The sequence below is a fragment of the Trichosurus vulpecula genome, chromosome 3 (genome assembly GCF_011100635.1).
Source record: "Trichosurus vulpecula isolate mTriVul1 chromosome 3, mTriVul1.pri, whole genome shotgun sequence".
NCBI classification, from domain to species: Eukaryota; Metazoa; Chordata; class Mammalia; order Diprotodontia; family Phalangeridae; genus Trichosurus; species Trichosurus vulpecula.
The window spans coordinates 181,247,210-181,262,956 of NC_050575.1; the positions used below are offsets into that span (position 1 = coordinate 181,247,210).

At 34.8% G+C, this 15,747-nt stretch overlaps 1 protein-coding gene and 1 pseudogene across 2 annotated transcripts; one reads left to right on the plus strand and one right to left on the minus strand.

Annotated features, from left to right (window-relative positions):
* Positions 1 to 98: 98 nt before the first annotated feature.
* Positions 99 to 15,735, minus strand: GID8 (GID complex subunit 8 homolog). 2 transcript variants are annotated; one of them, XM_036753127.1, is made up of 5 exons: positions 15,559 to 15,735; positions 13,643 to 13,772; positions 10,947 to 11,143; positions 10,421 to 10,618; positions 99 to 5,222 (listed from the first exon to the last, which is right to left on the minus strand). In XM_036753127.1, exons 2-5 carry the CDS (start codon positions 13,758 to 13,760, stop codon positions 5,049 to 5,051), a joined length of 687 nt encoding a protein of 228 aa, XP_036609022.1. In that variant the 5' UTR covers positions 13,761 to 13,772; positions 15,559 to 15,735; the 3' UTR covers positions 99 to 5,048. The 2 variants fall into 2 exon arrangements, with proteins under 2 accessions (XP_036609022.1, XP_036609023.1); XM_036753128.1 differs by lacking the exon at positions 15,559 to 15,735 and adding an exon at positions 15,172 to 15,332 and having other exon boundaries at positions 4,459 to 5,222.
* On the plus strand, positions 5,709 to 7,980 carry LOC118841215 (annotated as a pseudogene).
* Positions 15,736 to 15,747: the final 12 nt, after the last annotated feature.

The window sequence follows — 15,747 nt, forward strand, 5'->3', positions numbered from 1 at the left end:
TCCAAAGTTTGGATATGATTATCAGTGACAGTAAGTTACACTTGTTAGAAGAACAAAATCATATAGCAATATGCAATGATAAAGAAATTATCAAAAGGTAAAATTAAAAAAGATAAGGGATTCTTTATTCCATTTAAATGCAGATTTGTTTAACAGCTAACAACATCTGCCATATTATTTTCTTGAGAAGTAGTCATAAAGAACAGCTAGCTATCTTTAAGAAATACTGAACAGGTATAAAAACTTTAGAATTGAAAAGCAAAAGCTTAAAATCAAAAGGACAAATTTTAAATGTCAATTCCTACATAACGGACCACTGATGAGGAGTCCCTAATTTTCCTCCACACTCCAAAAGTCTTCTTTAAAAACAAACCTGGTTCATTTTGTGATCTACATGTTTTCACTCATCTTCAGAGACAGGACTTAAAAAAAAAAAGATATGCACATTTCTCCCACTAGTAAATCTCAGTATTTTACAAAATTTTCAGATGCACAATTGTCCTTCAAGACCCTCAACTGCCCCATTATTTCAACATGGTTTTCCCCTCTTTGAGACTGCAGAGATTACAGGTGTGTAAACTGCCCTCTCAATCTCTCCATGAATGAAAGTTACCCTAACATTTAAGAAAACCAGTGACATCTATAAAGACACAAGGAATATGGTCTAGATGGAAAAACAAAGGATGTTCAAGTTATCCTACTATTATCTGACAGATATGGTCATTTTTAAAAAAGCGATCAATTACTAAATTATCAGAGCTCAGTAAATTCTGGCTCATTTTTATACTTTTGTTAAATTTTAAAATAATTTTTAAAAGAATCATAGGATTACAAAGGACTGTATTATGGGTACAAAGATTTAAAAAATAAAAAAGTGAGAACACAAGATGAATGCTACTGAACAGCACCAATTTCCAAGTTGGAAGAGACCTCAATGGCCTTCTAGCCTAAAAACAATCCATTCTATAACACATCCCAGAGTAGCTAGCCAGTCTTTGCTTGAAAACTTCAAGTGATGGGGAAAATGCTTACACTTTTGGATTGCTGTAATTATTTATCAGCTTTTCCATATATCAAGCCTAAATCTAAAGATATCTTTCTTCTACCTTTTAAATCTCAGTATATTATTTTTTAAATGTTAATTTTTCTTTGCTGTTAGCAAAACATCTTTTCACAGAAGTAAAAATTGTATCCAAATGATTATTTCAATAGAGATGTACAGCCTTACTACCAAATTAGAAGCAACAGTAAAGGAAATGAAACACTTATCAAGATATTAAAGGTGAAAAAAATGGAGTAAAAAAAACTCCCACTGAAACAAAAATCACTAGAGCAAATTATAATCTTATATACAATATAAAATTTATATGGTTTACATTATTAATTTAACAATATGTACTTCTAAAACATTAATTACAGCAGTTATGTCAATGACATTAATCCACATGGGGTATTTAGCCATCAAAATAAATATTTCAACGAAGCAACAACTGATTTTGGACTTTTATCAAGGTTGACACACTGCTAAAAGTGAGTCTGTTTGCTACATTAAGTTTCACCTAAATTTTCAAGCCCCATAAGTTGTTACTAAGCTCAACTGTCTTAAAGATAAATAAATGCCCAGCAGACAACCCAATTCTCTCTTTGCTCTTTTAATTTAAGTCTTCTGTTTGTACTAAGACTTGATAATGACAACCCAGCAGGGATACCCTAACCTATTTGCAAAAAGGTAATTAGCAAAGCACTTTAATAAAAACAATTAGTTCCCTCAGCTTCCCAAAATTAACAGCTTATAGATATCATAGGAAAATAAAGATACCACAAAACATTTTACCCAAAGGCTTTCAGGTACTGCTTTGTATTTACTGTCAAAGATCATAAATTCTCAAGAAAAGAATGAATATAAGTTGTTTCGCCTCTCAAAGGCTTAAAATGAATGCTCATTCCTAGGTCCTCTGTTAACTATATAACTATTCCTTCATTGATATGTTATAAGTTTAAAAGCAGGAACGAAGTAGTCTGATAAGACTATTTTGAAGATTAGCTTTTCCTTTATACTTTTAAAACTGGAAACCATATCATTCAAATGCAATAATGCTTGACTAATCTGGTTTGAAAGGACTTTAAAGCAGGGAAAGGAAGAATAAAGGTTACTCTTCCTATAACTTTACAATATCAGGAATATAACAAGCCTTAAAACACTTAGGAATTTTAACTTCAAAGGCACTTTCTACAAGAAAGCATATAAAGCCAAAATTAATCATTGTGAAAAAACACTGCTACATTATCTAATCAGAACCGTGAGATCCAAATATAGAATTTTCAGGAAAAAACTAACATTTCAAATGTAATTTGAAGTCAAATTTAAATTTTGTTTGTCCTATGAAAAAACTAAGATGATCATAAAGAGGCAAGTACTCTATCAATGAGAACTATTAATATACAATTCAGAAGGATGCTTCCAATTCATGAATAATATATATCATGGGAAAAATATAAATTTTTGTATATTAAAAATGGAAAAAATAAAAAGTCCAGTTTCCAATTTTCACTAATATCAAAAAATCAATGAATTTTTAATATAACTCATTAAATGGGACCACAAAATCCCAGCAATTTGTCCATAAACACCTATTAAAGACATTTCATGCATATGATAAAATCCACTCATGTACTGATGTCAAAGATATTTGCTGTGTATGTTTCCGTAACTATACATTTCATAGCCCCTACCATTTAAGCATATTTCAAATTGATTATATATATATATTATTTATATACATAAGCTATCTTATATACACTAATAATAAAAGATGTCTAAGGACTATACTTAACTATCTTGGTACTTGCTAAAGATTATGCAGCCTTTATCTTTACTCCTATCCTAATTTTTTTTTCTGCTCCTGAAATTTTCATTTGGAGATTAAAATTGCCTTTCCATCCTAATTTATCAGGGCCCGAAATCCCAACATGAAATACCCCTATAATAAAGAAATGTTAAAAATACGAAAATGTTTTCAGGTATAATTTGGTGCAAACAGGTGAATGAAGATTCAAGAAATGAATGAACTTCACCTGACTGCAGCATTTATTCTACTGTGGTACAACCATGGCTGAAACACGGGGTGCAAAGCAAGAAAGCACCCCAGTACTTCATACCAAAAAATATATTAGTTAAGCTTGTAAAAATTCAGGCTAGAGAAAAACTTGACTATCACTGGTGAAGAATTACAGCTGTTTCATCTTTGTAACCTGTTATTACATAACATAAAACAGACGTATAACTGAACACTAAACATTGACAGATTTAGCTATTTCATAAAACTAAATGTGGCAGCTTGGAAAACAACAAATACAACTCAAGTAAAATAGCAAAACAATTAATTGTAGATGACAGCAATACCAGAGATACTTAATTACAAATACTCTTGTCACATATAAACCTTCACAAGTTAACCAGATAATCCAATTAAAAGGCAAAATAAGGCAAACAAGATTCAGAATAATGCAATATAACTATTAATGGTCACTACTTTCCATTAAACCTTAAGTGCCAATTCAAATTTTTCCATATTTAATATTCAAAGGGAAGTTAACTCATTTTAATCTACAAGAAAACTTACATCTATTACGATATGCTAGTGCATTTGTAATGTTATTCTTCACTGCTCTCTTCACCAAATTCATTTTGATTATTTAGCAGTCTAGAATACTTCATGTAGTTTATTATTAGCATTAATTTAGGAAAGTCAGTGATCAAAAGTACACTCAAACATATATTTATATGTCACAAATATATTAGCTAACTCATGTATATAATTATGCATATAGAAAGTATCCATATACAGAACACTGTGAAGTTGAGCCACTGTGCACTTCTAAAAGATTGCAATTCTATAAACGAATAAGAATGGAAAATCTATACAGCTGATCAAAGAACAAAAAAGAATGGTACTTTGCAAAACTCTGTAGTACAACAGTTCCATAGATGCTAATCATTAGTTTAGGAAGGTTTCAAACAAGTGAATTTCCTAAAAAGCCCCGTACCACTTTCATAAAAACACAAAATGTTTAAAAAAATTCACCACCAGCACAAGGACTACTATCATCCCCCGACAAAAGGATTCCTCAAGCATATGGAAAGAAGAGACAGAAATGGTCATTTTTAAGGCTGCAGTTAACACTGTTGATGTCACTGCAAAAATCCCATCGTGACAAAATTGTTATTAAAGAGATTATAATGTCTCTCTTTAGAAGCCATTTTGGTCATTCTTGAAATCAAAAAGAAACCTTTATTTTTCCAGCAAGACTGATTGCAAAAAAGATGGTTCATTGATCCATTGTGGATAAGTCTCTCACCATATAAAACACCAAAATATATATATATATATATATAAAATTAAACCATACAACCCCTGACCCCATACACACTCCCCTAGAAACCATACAACCCAAAAAAAACAATACCAAAGAGAAATCAAACACAACACCCTCACAAAAGAAGTCCTTGAATTACAATTTACAAGTTTATATATACACTTTTTTCCTATGCAAAAAAAAAAAAAAAAGGGACCCAGAAGAAAAATGCTTGATGAAAACTTGACAGAACTTTGTGTTTGAAAAATGCATTATCTGGCTACTATAACTTAACATAAAGCAAATAATCAGTGCTCTACAAACATTTTAAGTGTGAGGCATTCAGTTGAACTGATATTCTTTACTAATGCAGCACCTGAATGGCTACTAAACTAAAATCCTTCAGTGGCCAATCAGAAAAGCACTGGGATGTTAAAATGCAAAATGCAATTTATCTAATTCTTAAAAATGTATCATAGTGCATAGCCTAAATCAGACTTTCAAAGAGATACAGCGCCTTTCAATGCAACATTTTTTTCCAGCATTTAAAAGGATCAATTCTCCCTTTAAGATGTTTGCTCAAAAAAAAAAATCAAGTCCTGTACTGTAGTAAAAATCTTTCAGTCACAGACTGATATAAATGAAGAATAATGTGCAGTAGTAAAGTTGCTTGCTGTCCTTCTGCACATGTTTTACTTGGGTTCCTCAATTGTCCCCTTGCTCAGGTCTGTCATTTTGGGATATTTTACTTTCTTCTGGTCCAGCTCATTCTGAGCCCATAGTAGTAACTTCAGTAACTTTGCCAACTTAGGTGTTGACTCACGATTTTCATAGTCTAGGACAGCTTGATTAACTTCACTCCACACCTAAAACAAAAAAGATTAGAACATAATAATTATACCATTATGAACAAGCAAATACACTAACATAAACTTCATACTTCTTCCAAATAACCCCTTTAAAAAAGCAGAAGTTTGTTTTTAATGGGCATCTACTATATACGAAACAGTGAGTCATACATAGCCACAGTTCCTGACCAAAAAAAGCTTGCAATTAAAGAAGTTAACACATTTACACAAATAACAATAATAAAAGGAAAAGGTGGATAAAATGGCAATTTGATAGACGTAAAAAAGTGCTACAAGAGTTCAGAGAACATAAAAATCACTTTTGGCTGGTGTAGATATCAGAGGGTTGAGAAAGATGTGGCATCTGACCTGGACCTAAAAAACAAGCTCATGATCTAGAGTAGAAAGGGACAAATAATCCAACTCCATCATTGTAAGGATGGAAATATTACGTCCCAAAGAAGTTAACACCTAGGCTTTTAAAATTCAGATAACTAAGAGAGTATGCATTATAAGCAGAGAATATATCATGAGCAAAGCCCTAAGGTATAAAAGTGTGGGTTCTAATCAGGGAACTAGTAGCCTAGTGTAGCAGGAATGCAATGTTTATTTAAGAAAGCATTAGGAGGTGAGACTGAAAAGGAAGTTGGGATCAAACAGTAAATGGATTTAAGTACCAAGTTAATGAATTTCGTTTTTATGCTGTGGGCAATGAAGATGAGGTTTCTGAGTACTGGAATAACAAGATAGCAATTTTGCATTAAAACACTTCGACATTTATAGGCTGGCAAGAAGGTGGGAAGAAAGTACACGCAGAGTGACCTGTTAGAGGGTTATTCCATTAGTTCAGATGAAAGATAGCAAAGGCCTCAAAAATGGGGCACTGCGAACAAAAAAGGAAAGCAATGAAGATAATTACAATAACAGTAGCTAACCTTTACTGAGTTCTAACTTTACATAAATTCATTTCATATAAATTCATGCTGTGCAAATTCAACTTTATGTGAAGAATTCTGAAAGAAATCCTCATTCAAAAAAACCTACCTGTTAATTTTACTGTACCATATGTACTGTGCTTCCCCCCACCCCCTCCTGCCCCATGGCTGCTCAGTACTCTACAGCCCTTACCTCACCACCACCAACAAAAAAAAAAAAAAGGAACTCCTAAAAAACCCAACAACATCCAAGAAAAAACAGAACGGAAACAGGTAGAAATTGCCACTGCCACTACCTGATCTGGGGTTTGGCCTAAGATCGCCATTGCCAAGAAAGACAACCTTTGTCCTGCTCCATCCACCAGTCTTCATATCTATCTTCTGCCAATATGAGCTCTGGTATCTTATGTCTGTCCCTGGCCCTCTTTGTGCTGCCCATCCTCTCCCATCTATGTCACAGCCTTTTTGTCTGTCCCCACCTGTGTATTCTTCTTGGTTCCAGACCAGGCTCCAGATCAGGTTGGTCCCAGTCCCCGAGTCCCTCCACTTGCTCTAGCCTTTCTGTCCTTGGCCCCAACATGTCATTGAACCCTGTGCTGGCTCCTTCCACAGGCTGACAGTTCCCTTGCTGCCTCCCTCTCTCCCTTAATGACTTCCTCTTTCCTTCACTGGCAGCAAATTCACATAACATTATCTCCAGGTTATCCTGTCTATAGTTTGTACGTTATTTGCTAGTAATCTCCTTGTCTCCCCAATTAGACTGTGAACCATTTTGAAGGAAAGGATTGTCTTCTGTCTTTCCCAGAGCTTATTAGCACGTCTGGCATATAATAGCACTTAAAATTGCTTTGGCTGAATTGTTTTGACTGGGATTTGTGATTTCATTTGTAGAGAAAACTATCTCCAAGTCAGGAAGTTATCTTTACCAATGCAGACTGGCAATAGTTCTGCAACTTTAAAGTCTTAAAGATATACCTGGGGAAAGTGAAGAGGAGGAAGAAAAAGAAGACTTGTTGTAAAGGGCAAGAGAAAAAGACTAAGAAAATAGAGAGATTGACAATGCAAGTATCTTCCCTACAAAGGGAATAATTTACAGTTGCCCCAGGAAAGGGACAGAAACTTTTTGAAACTGAAAGAACACACTTCTAAGTAAGAAAAAACTTATGAAACAAGAAATCTTCATAAACTACTTTACAACAAGCCAGGCAACAGTAGCTTCTCTGAAGAAGACTATAATTCAGTTCTTAGTGGCTTTCCATTCAAAACCAAGAGTGACCAAAATAAAAAGGAAAAAATTTTGAAAAAATTTAGGAATGCCATTTTAAAGAACATCTGTGAATGAATAACCTGGTGGAATTTCTCAATGCATCCAAAGCCTTCTGGCAAGCAATTGCCAATAAATAAACACATACACGCATATACACACACATACATATTTTATGAAAAGCCCACACCAAGCAAAGGCATTAAAAAGAAACAGAGCAACTCTGGAATAACAAGAAAGGCTAAACGTACCTAACGCTCTGAAATTTTACTAGATGATTCTAGTAGTGAAGATGAAAAAAAAGGGATGGACTCCTCAAAGGCAAAAGATAAAGTGAAAAGACATCTAAAAAGACATCTAAAAAAGAAAAACCTCAACAAAAACTCCTTCTAAAAGCAACAAGTGTATAAAAGACGTTAATGTCAAGAAAGTAGATAAGGGTATTACTAAGAAAAATCAAAATAATCCCCCAGAATAAAGTTGATCAGAAGAAAAATCAGATCATGTAAAAAAGCTGAAGAAATCTACAGATGAAACACTAAAGGAGTCTATAAAAAAAATTTCTGGTCAGTGCTAACTTGGAGGAAGTCATGGTAAACAGATTTGCAATAACATTTATTAAAACTGTTCTGCTTATGAGCTCTCCGAAAGAAAAGATTTCATCAAAATGACTACTACCGAAGAGTTAATTTAATGAGGCAGGTAATTTATAAAGGCTGCCGATTTGGTTTGTTCCAATAAATTCAAAGATCTGAAAAACAACAACAAAAAGAATGTATTTCCTTTTCTAAATTTCTGTTGTTTAAGTATTGTGTTAAGCAGAAGAACTGACTGCTGATGTTGTGCCGTAAGTGCTATGTAAAAATCTGAGTTGATAATGTGAAAATATGTTTAGTATGAATATCTAAGTAAAGCCTATAACAGACTACATGCCATCTTAAGGAGGGGGGAGAAAATTTAAAACTCAAAATCTTATGGAAGTGAATGTTGAAAACTAAAAAATAAATAAATTATATTAAAAAAATTTGAGTTAACCCATTCAAATTGCATTTCTATGCAATTTTATTAATTGGAATTTTTGCATGGCAATGAATATTTCCTGCTTTATTTTATAGTTGTGTATTTTGTACATTTTGGATTTCTAAGGTAATGGACTTTTAAGATTGTTGTAGCTTTTAGTCTGCTTAATATTAGTACTCTGATAATGAAATACGTTTAATGATCAAGTAGAACAAAATCTGCTGTAACTATTCGCACTCTATAGATGCAGAATTTGGGTCACTGCAGTATTACTGGGAGGAGGGTGATTGACAAGTGACAAATAGAACTGAAGCATTAAGAACAATAAGGACATCCTCAATTTTTTCAATAACTTAAGAGTTAAGGTCTTAGAGAAAGGGGAGAGAAAATCAATTAAGAACAAAAGAATTGCTCTGGCATAGGGTGGTTAAAAACATTAAAACATTAATTGTATACTCAGCCAGGATGGTGGGGAATTCCTTCAGCTCCATTAAGCACCATGTGAATAAGAGCAAAGACAATTAGTGAGAGTAATCCTGGGTTGGAGATTGCCAAGTATTAAGGAGTCTACAATGTTTTTAAGGGCTATGCAAGGTGCTGGTTACGGAAACACAAAGTCTTTTTGCCCTCAAGGAACTTACAATTCTACTGTAACAAGTGGGTGGTTAAAAAAAAAAAGTGGAGGCAGTGAGTTTAGGCTACTCTTTTGATAAACCTGATGCGAAAATGAAATCTATCATTCGTGGGAATGGTAAGATCAAGGCAAATGTGTTTCGGATGTTTTTGTTTTTTAAAGTTTGCAGGACACAAATATATTTGTAAGCAGATTAAAAAAGCCAGCATCCCAAAAGAAAGGGATAAACAAAACAAAATGGAATGGAGGTAACTGTTAGAATAGTCTTCTAGAAAACAGGAAAAGGCTGACTCAAGAACACAGTTGATTGATTTGACTGAGAGAACTTGAAAAGTAAAGCACAAGACATCTGAGATGGAGAGAAGTTTAAAAAAAACTATCATTAAATGATCTCTGGATAAGGCTGGAGGCAAGATAATTTCTTCAGAATGAGTCTGCAGGGCTTGAGAAGAATGCATGAGATTTAGAATACTCATTGTGAGAAATTAAATGGAAAGAAATGAATAAAAGACTGCCAGAAACAATAAAGGGTCAGTTGAGGATAACTGAAATAATATATACAAAGAACAAACCAGTACTGTCTTGTGACTTTCTTTAGTAAGATTTTTTTAAAGATAAAAGAGCAGGAAAAAATAAAGCACAAGGTGAAATAGGTTTATACACACCTGCAAAAGGGCAAGACAAGTACAAAAGCAGATTAGATATATTAATCCAAAATATCCAGAAGTGTTGGAGGGAGTGGGAAGGTGGGAAGGAATGGAATAAAAGGAATGATACATGATGGCACGTTGCAAAATAACTTCTATCTAAATATGGTGCTCAATTTAAGAAACATGAAAAAGGACTATACAATTCTACAGAAAAGATAAAAAATTGTGATATAGAATTAAAATATATAATTCAAGGACAATTTTGCAATGAGGATAAAAATTTTCAGAGATTATGGAGGGAAAGCATTCCTCACAACATCAAACTAATATATTCTGGCTTTTCTTTTAAAGTTTTGACAATTTTTTTTCCAATTACATGTAAATTTTTTTTTTTAACATTTGGTATTTAAAATTCTGAGTTCCAAATTCTCTCCCTCCCTTTCTCCTCTCTTCCCTTATTGAGAAGGCAAGCAATCAGATGTAGATTATACATGAACAGTCATTATTCTGGGTTTCCTGAAGTTTAAAAAGGTAGGAGAAAAAGACTAGAGAACGTATTATCACTGTCTAATCAAATAGTATTGCAAGTAGAGCTCTAAATACTGTATTAACAAGGAATATTTGCTTTCAAAAACGCCTTCATACAAAAAATTCACAATTTTCCTTTTTAATTAAAAAAAAAAAAAACACAAACTCATTTTGTCCTTCACTACCTTTTGCCGTTGCATCATATTAAGCAAGTCTCCAAAGGGTGATTCTTCAGGATTATCAAAGGCAAGCAAAGCCAAAGTGCGTTCCATTTCTGTCAGACATTCTCTACTTTCTTCTCCTTGTTCTGCCAACTGTGTCTGTGCAAATTCCAGTGCTGCTTCTGTTTCACGCTGCCGAATCAGTTCAATCAAATGTTGTTGCTATACGAAGGTTAAAAAAATCAGCTAGAGACAATATCCAGTAATGATGTATTTTTTAATTTATTAGATGTTGGTCTAAAATCGTGGATTTTTGAGTATTACTGGGTACTGAGTATTACTTTGACAAAAATTTCTTAAATTAAAAAAAAAATCTGATAATAGCACCTGAAAATTACATTTAAAAATAACATCATCAGCTGGGAACTATTGCCCCCCCCCCAAAAAAAAGGTTTTAGAAGCAACAAATTAGTTTTTATATGTAATTTTACACACTGTCAGCAACTCTCTAAATATCTTCAAGCTCAAGATGTTCTCTCCTTAAACTTACCTGTAAATGAAAATAAAGATACCGATTTGTGTCTAAGAGTTCTGGATGTAGGCTATTTATCAATGCAATAGCTTCCTGAATCTGACCTTTCAATATCATCTCTCGGATTTTGATTCGTTCATCTAGTGTTTCTAGATCAACACTGGGCTCAATTCCAGATTCCATCCGAAACTTTTCTGCAGCTTCTTTAAACCCCTCTGAAATAGAAAAACATGTGTATTACTAAATTATTTTAAATACTATAAGGAACTTTATCCTTGGAGGCCCTTTTGCTTTGACTAAATGCACTAATATCAACTTGTTACTTAATGCTTCCCCATAGCTATTCCTTTACCATCCCTCAAAAAAATTCTATGAAAATAATTTGGAATTATTCTAAAAAAGTGATTAAAATGGCCAAACTCTTTGACCCAGAGATGCCACTGCTAAGCCAAAGGCAGAAAGGTCCCATACAAACCAAAATATTCAGAGCAGTACTTCTGTGGTAGCAAAGAATAGGGGTAGATTACTATTAAATGGGGAATGGCTAAACAAATTACAGTACATGAATTTAATGGACTACTTCATTGTAAGAACTGACAAATATGAAGAATTCACAGAAACATGGGCAAACCTATGCAAAGTTAATGCAAAATGAAGAACTTGGAAAGTAATACACAATTACAACAATGTAAATAAGAACAACAAAAAGACCCATGTGCAATTATAATCACCCAAAAAAAGTGGTCTTGGAGAATAGGAAAAAAAATGCACCTCTTTCCTTTCTTTGCAAAGGTCAGGGACTATGGGTGTGGAATCTCATATATTGTTAGACTTGGCTGATATTTTGGTTGGCTTGGTTGAACTTTGCCTCGTCCCTTTTAATTTTGTTACAAAGGATAGTTAACAAGATTGGGAAGGGGTGAGAGGTTGGAGGATATATATTCAGAAATTAATGCAATATAAAACAAAAGCTTCAACAAAACATTTTTACAAAAAAAAAAAATATTCTTTACATGGTCACAAACCCCATGATCTCCACAAAGCCCAATATCATATTCAAAGAATCATAAAGGTGGAAGAAATCTTAGAGATCATCTGGTCCTATCTCTATTTTTTATAGGCTAGCACAATCCTGAGCAGTTAAGTGACTTTCGCAAAGCCACATTTTCTTAATAATCAGAGATTTCACAGCTTGTAAATGATACATATATGCTTCGCTGTACACTACTTCAAAAAAATTCTTGGTTCAATTGGCAAAGATCCAGAGAAACCACAGATTTGGTTTCCAGTGATTATCATAAACTTGCTAAGTTATAGAAGTGTCTGTTACTTCTTGTACAAGTTTTCAGTAGTCATAAACAGGTGTTATTATCTGCTAACACCCCCATTTCTCAACATGATTCCAACAAATCATTATAGCATCAAAGGTCAATTTCATTTTTCTTCTCTTTACTGTATTGGGTATTTTCAGGAAAGAGGTGAGATTAATTTAACAGAACAGAAAAGGTAAGAGGCATTCAACATGTTTAATTTCTACATTAACTACATCTTATCATCTTTTAAAAAAACATCCCATGGGCTAACCAAGCTCAGTTCAAACCTGCAAAGAATGTGGGAAATATTATTTAGAAAGTAGACAGTGATAACATGAGATTTTATGTTATGCCTCATCATAATATTAGCCTACTGATGAAATGTTTTGGTCATACTAAATCATAAAGACTGCCAACGAGACATAAAAAGGTGGACACCAATACTGGTAGAAGTACCCATACCACCAAAACCATTAGTCTTCTAAAATATTTTTTAAAGCTTCATTTCTATGTAGTCACACTGCATCAGTGATGAAGAAAAGATATTTTGAACTCTGTTCCAAAGCCAAGATTGTACACTTTCAGCATTGTACACTTGAAGTTACTGTGTACGTGTCCCCAGCCTTCTCACCCTCACCCTTTACCAAATACAATATAAGGTGTTAGAGAGAGTTGAAACTGTTTCATTTTGGTCATTTCATTCCCCAGGGCTAACCACATAATAGATGCTTAATAAGTACCTGCTGGACTGAAATGTTTCTCTATTCAATTTCTAAAATGTAATTACACAGTAAATGTCCTACATTTTATAAATAAAATTAACATCAGGATCCAGGAGACCTTGGAAAAATTGCAAAGATCAAAGAAAGTTTTTTAATAATGAAACAGATTTGAATCATTTTAGGGGAAACGTGCTTTCTCTGTGTGTGGTAAGTATCGGCTATTGACAAAGTATCAATTTTAAAACAAAAAAATAATGCTAGTCTGCCATTGCTCACAGAATTGAATTGAGGACAAAAATAAATGGCTTTTGAATAAGGAAACAATCTCAAGTTGCATTTAGCAGAAAACCAATTTTTTTCCCTACGGTTTTGATTTCATCTACATAGGGAAACTCTAGATTGCCTCCACTGAGGCAACCTGTCTGTAACCTACAGGCTTAGAAAGCTAATTAAAGCACAGAGAGGTTATGTGACTTATCCATGGTGACCAGTCGTTCCTGTCTGAAGCAAGTGTCTTTCTAAATCCAAAGCTGACCACCTTTCCATATAGATGCTGCCCATTTACACAGAACCATTATAAAAACCTAAAATTTCACTACTAAATGACAAAGTTCTACTTTTGTTTAAGAAAAAAACAAATAATTTTCAAGAGTTTATGAAATGTCATTCTCCAAATTACCTGTAACAAGATAGTTCATAATAAGGCGGTTCATATCAGCTCTCTGTATATGTAAGTTATTGAGTTTTTCCATCCATTCATCTTTAGTGATTTCATCGGGTTTTTCTGTATAACTCATTCTGAACTATTTCTATAAGTAAAAAAAAAATTAAGAAATTTGGTCATGAGTAAAATGCAAACCGGTTAAAAAAAAAAAAGTTTGAGCATCTCGCACACATAGGAATAACAGATATTACTTATTTACAGCCAGATTAATGAAAGCTCTTATAAAAACAAATGTTAATTCACATGGTGAAAACTTTACATACCCAGAATTTATGACCTTCATTGGGCTGGAGATTTTCAAAAATTTCTAAATTTATTTTACTTTCTTCAGTGTTATGCAACATCAACAGTTAAATACAAAAGGACTAAATTAGAATCTAAAAATTCATAAATTCAAACTGGATTTTTTTTCCAAACATTTTGGAAAAATTTGCAGTATGTTTTTTTTAAATTTTAGACAGCAATTTGCATACTTAGACGCCTGGAAATTTTTACATCAAAGATTTTTTTAAAATATTTTAAAACATAAGTTCTATTTTCCAGAGACCCAAGCTCAACATTTTAAAATTAAAAAACTAAATTGCTATTATGGTAACCATAATTTAAGAGTAAAGATCGCATCTGAAACTTAACTGTCATCTATTCTGAACAAAGAACTTCCAGTAGAGATATCATCAGAATTGTAACTACTGTACAACATACCTTTTCCACAAAAATTTATTCAAATTTACACCTAAACATTTCCCAGCTACCTTAAGAGTTGTCCAACTAAAGGCATTAACACTAAGTAAAAGCAACTACGGGAACCACAAACCCAATCTTGGATCAAAAACCTAAAGCTCAACTAAACGGTACAAAAGTTATGAAGGACAAATAACTTCCTAGACACCTTTCCTCGGCAATATTTACCTATCATATTCTGCGTTAACTGCCCATAAGTCCTGTCAATCTATAGGAGAGTGAGCTTCTTAAGGGGTAAGAGAGTTTTACCTAAACTCTGTATGTATTCCCTCCAAGGATAGTTTCTGATATAACATTTTAAGGCTTATTACAAAGTTTTCCTCACAACAGGCCTGTCTGTTCAATTGTTAATGCTCCCATTTCACAGATGAAGAAACTAAGAGTTAGTCACTAAACAAAATCAGACAGACAGTAAATCACACAGGACCACAGATTTAGAGCTAGAAAGGACTTAAGGGACATCTAGTCCAACTCCCTCATTTTACAGACGAAGAAACTGAGAAGTAAGCTGACTGGCCCAAGGTCACATAGCTACTAAGCGGCAGACCCGGGATTCTAACCCAGGTCCTTCGACTCCAAATGCTGAGAATTAAAGTCTCCTGTGTCTCCGACTGCAATTTTTTGCACCAATAGACCACGCCACCTTTTCAAAGATAAAAACGGAGGTTCCCCCACCCCTTCTGGACTGGGTTTTTGACCACTATAAATATGAACACACGGAAAAACATAGCAGGCTGCCTTACTTCGCTCCAGAAGCGCCTCCACGACATGCAGACTTCCTACCAGCAGGCGCCACTACCTTCGCAGCCATCGAGACTAAGCAGGCTCCGAGTGCAGCCGATAAGACTGCCCGGCCCGCCCGCCGCCGCTGCTTCTCTTCGCCGCCCTCCTTCCTCCTCCTTCTTCCCATTTCAACAAAAAGGCCGGAGGCCCCGCCAGGCCAAGACCAGCCGCTCTCCCGAGACCAAAACAAACTGCGTCCCACAGCCCCGGCCCCGCCCACCGCGGAAGGCAGCGTCGGGCTCGGGGAGCCCGAGGGCGGGAGGGATGGAGGGAGGCTGAGAGGAGGCCACCCTCGGGCCCGGCTTCCTGGGCCCCCCGCGGCCCCCTCCCCGCCGACGCCATCTTACCGTAAGGATCCCTCCTCCTTGGCTGCGCGGTCTCGGCAACGGCCTCTGCTCCACGGCCGATTCGAGGGAGGGGGTCGGGGAAGGGGGAGGGGGAGAGAGGTGGCGGCAGAGGCGCCTGAGGAGAAGGAGGCGGAGGCCGCAAAGGAGGGAAGATGGGCCACCCGCCCCCTCCCGCTCAACGATCTCTCG

What these genes read in the sequence shown, in the direction of transcription:
- GID8 (XM_036753127.1), bottom strand. Translation starts at nt 13,760, where the DNA reads ATGAGTTATACAGAAAAACCCGATGAAATCACTAAAGATGAATGGATG. An exon ending in TATGAACTATCTTGTTACAG is followed by an intron (nt 11,144 to 13,642) that starts GTAATTTGGAGA and finishes TTTCTATTTCAG; the next exon opens with AGGGGTTTAAAGAAGCTGCA. An exon ending in ATATGATGCAACGGCAAAAG is followed by an intron (nt 5,223 to 10,420) that starts GTAGTGAAGGAC and finishes TTTTTGTTTTAG; the next exon opens with GTGTGGAGTGAAGTTAATCA.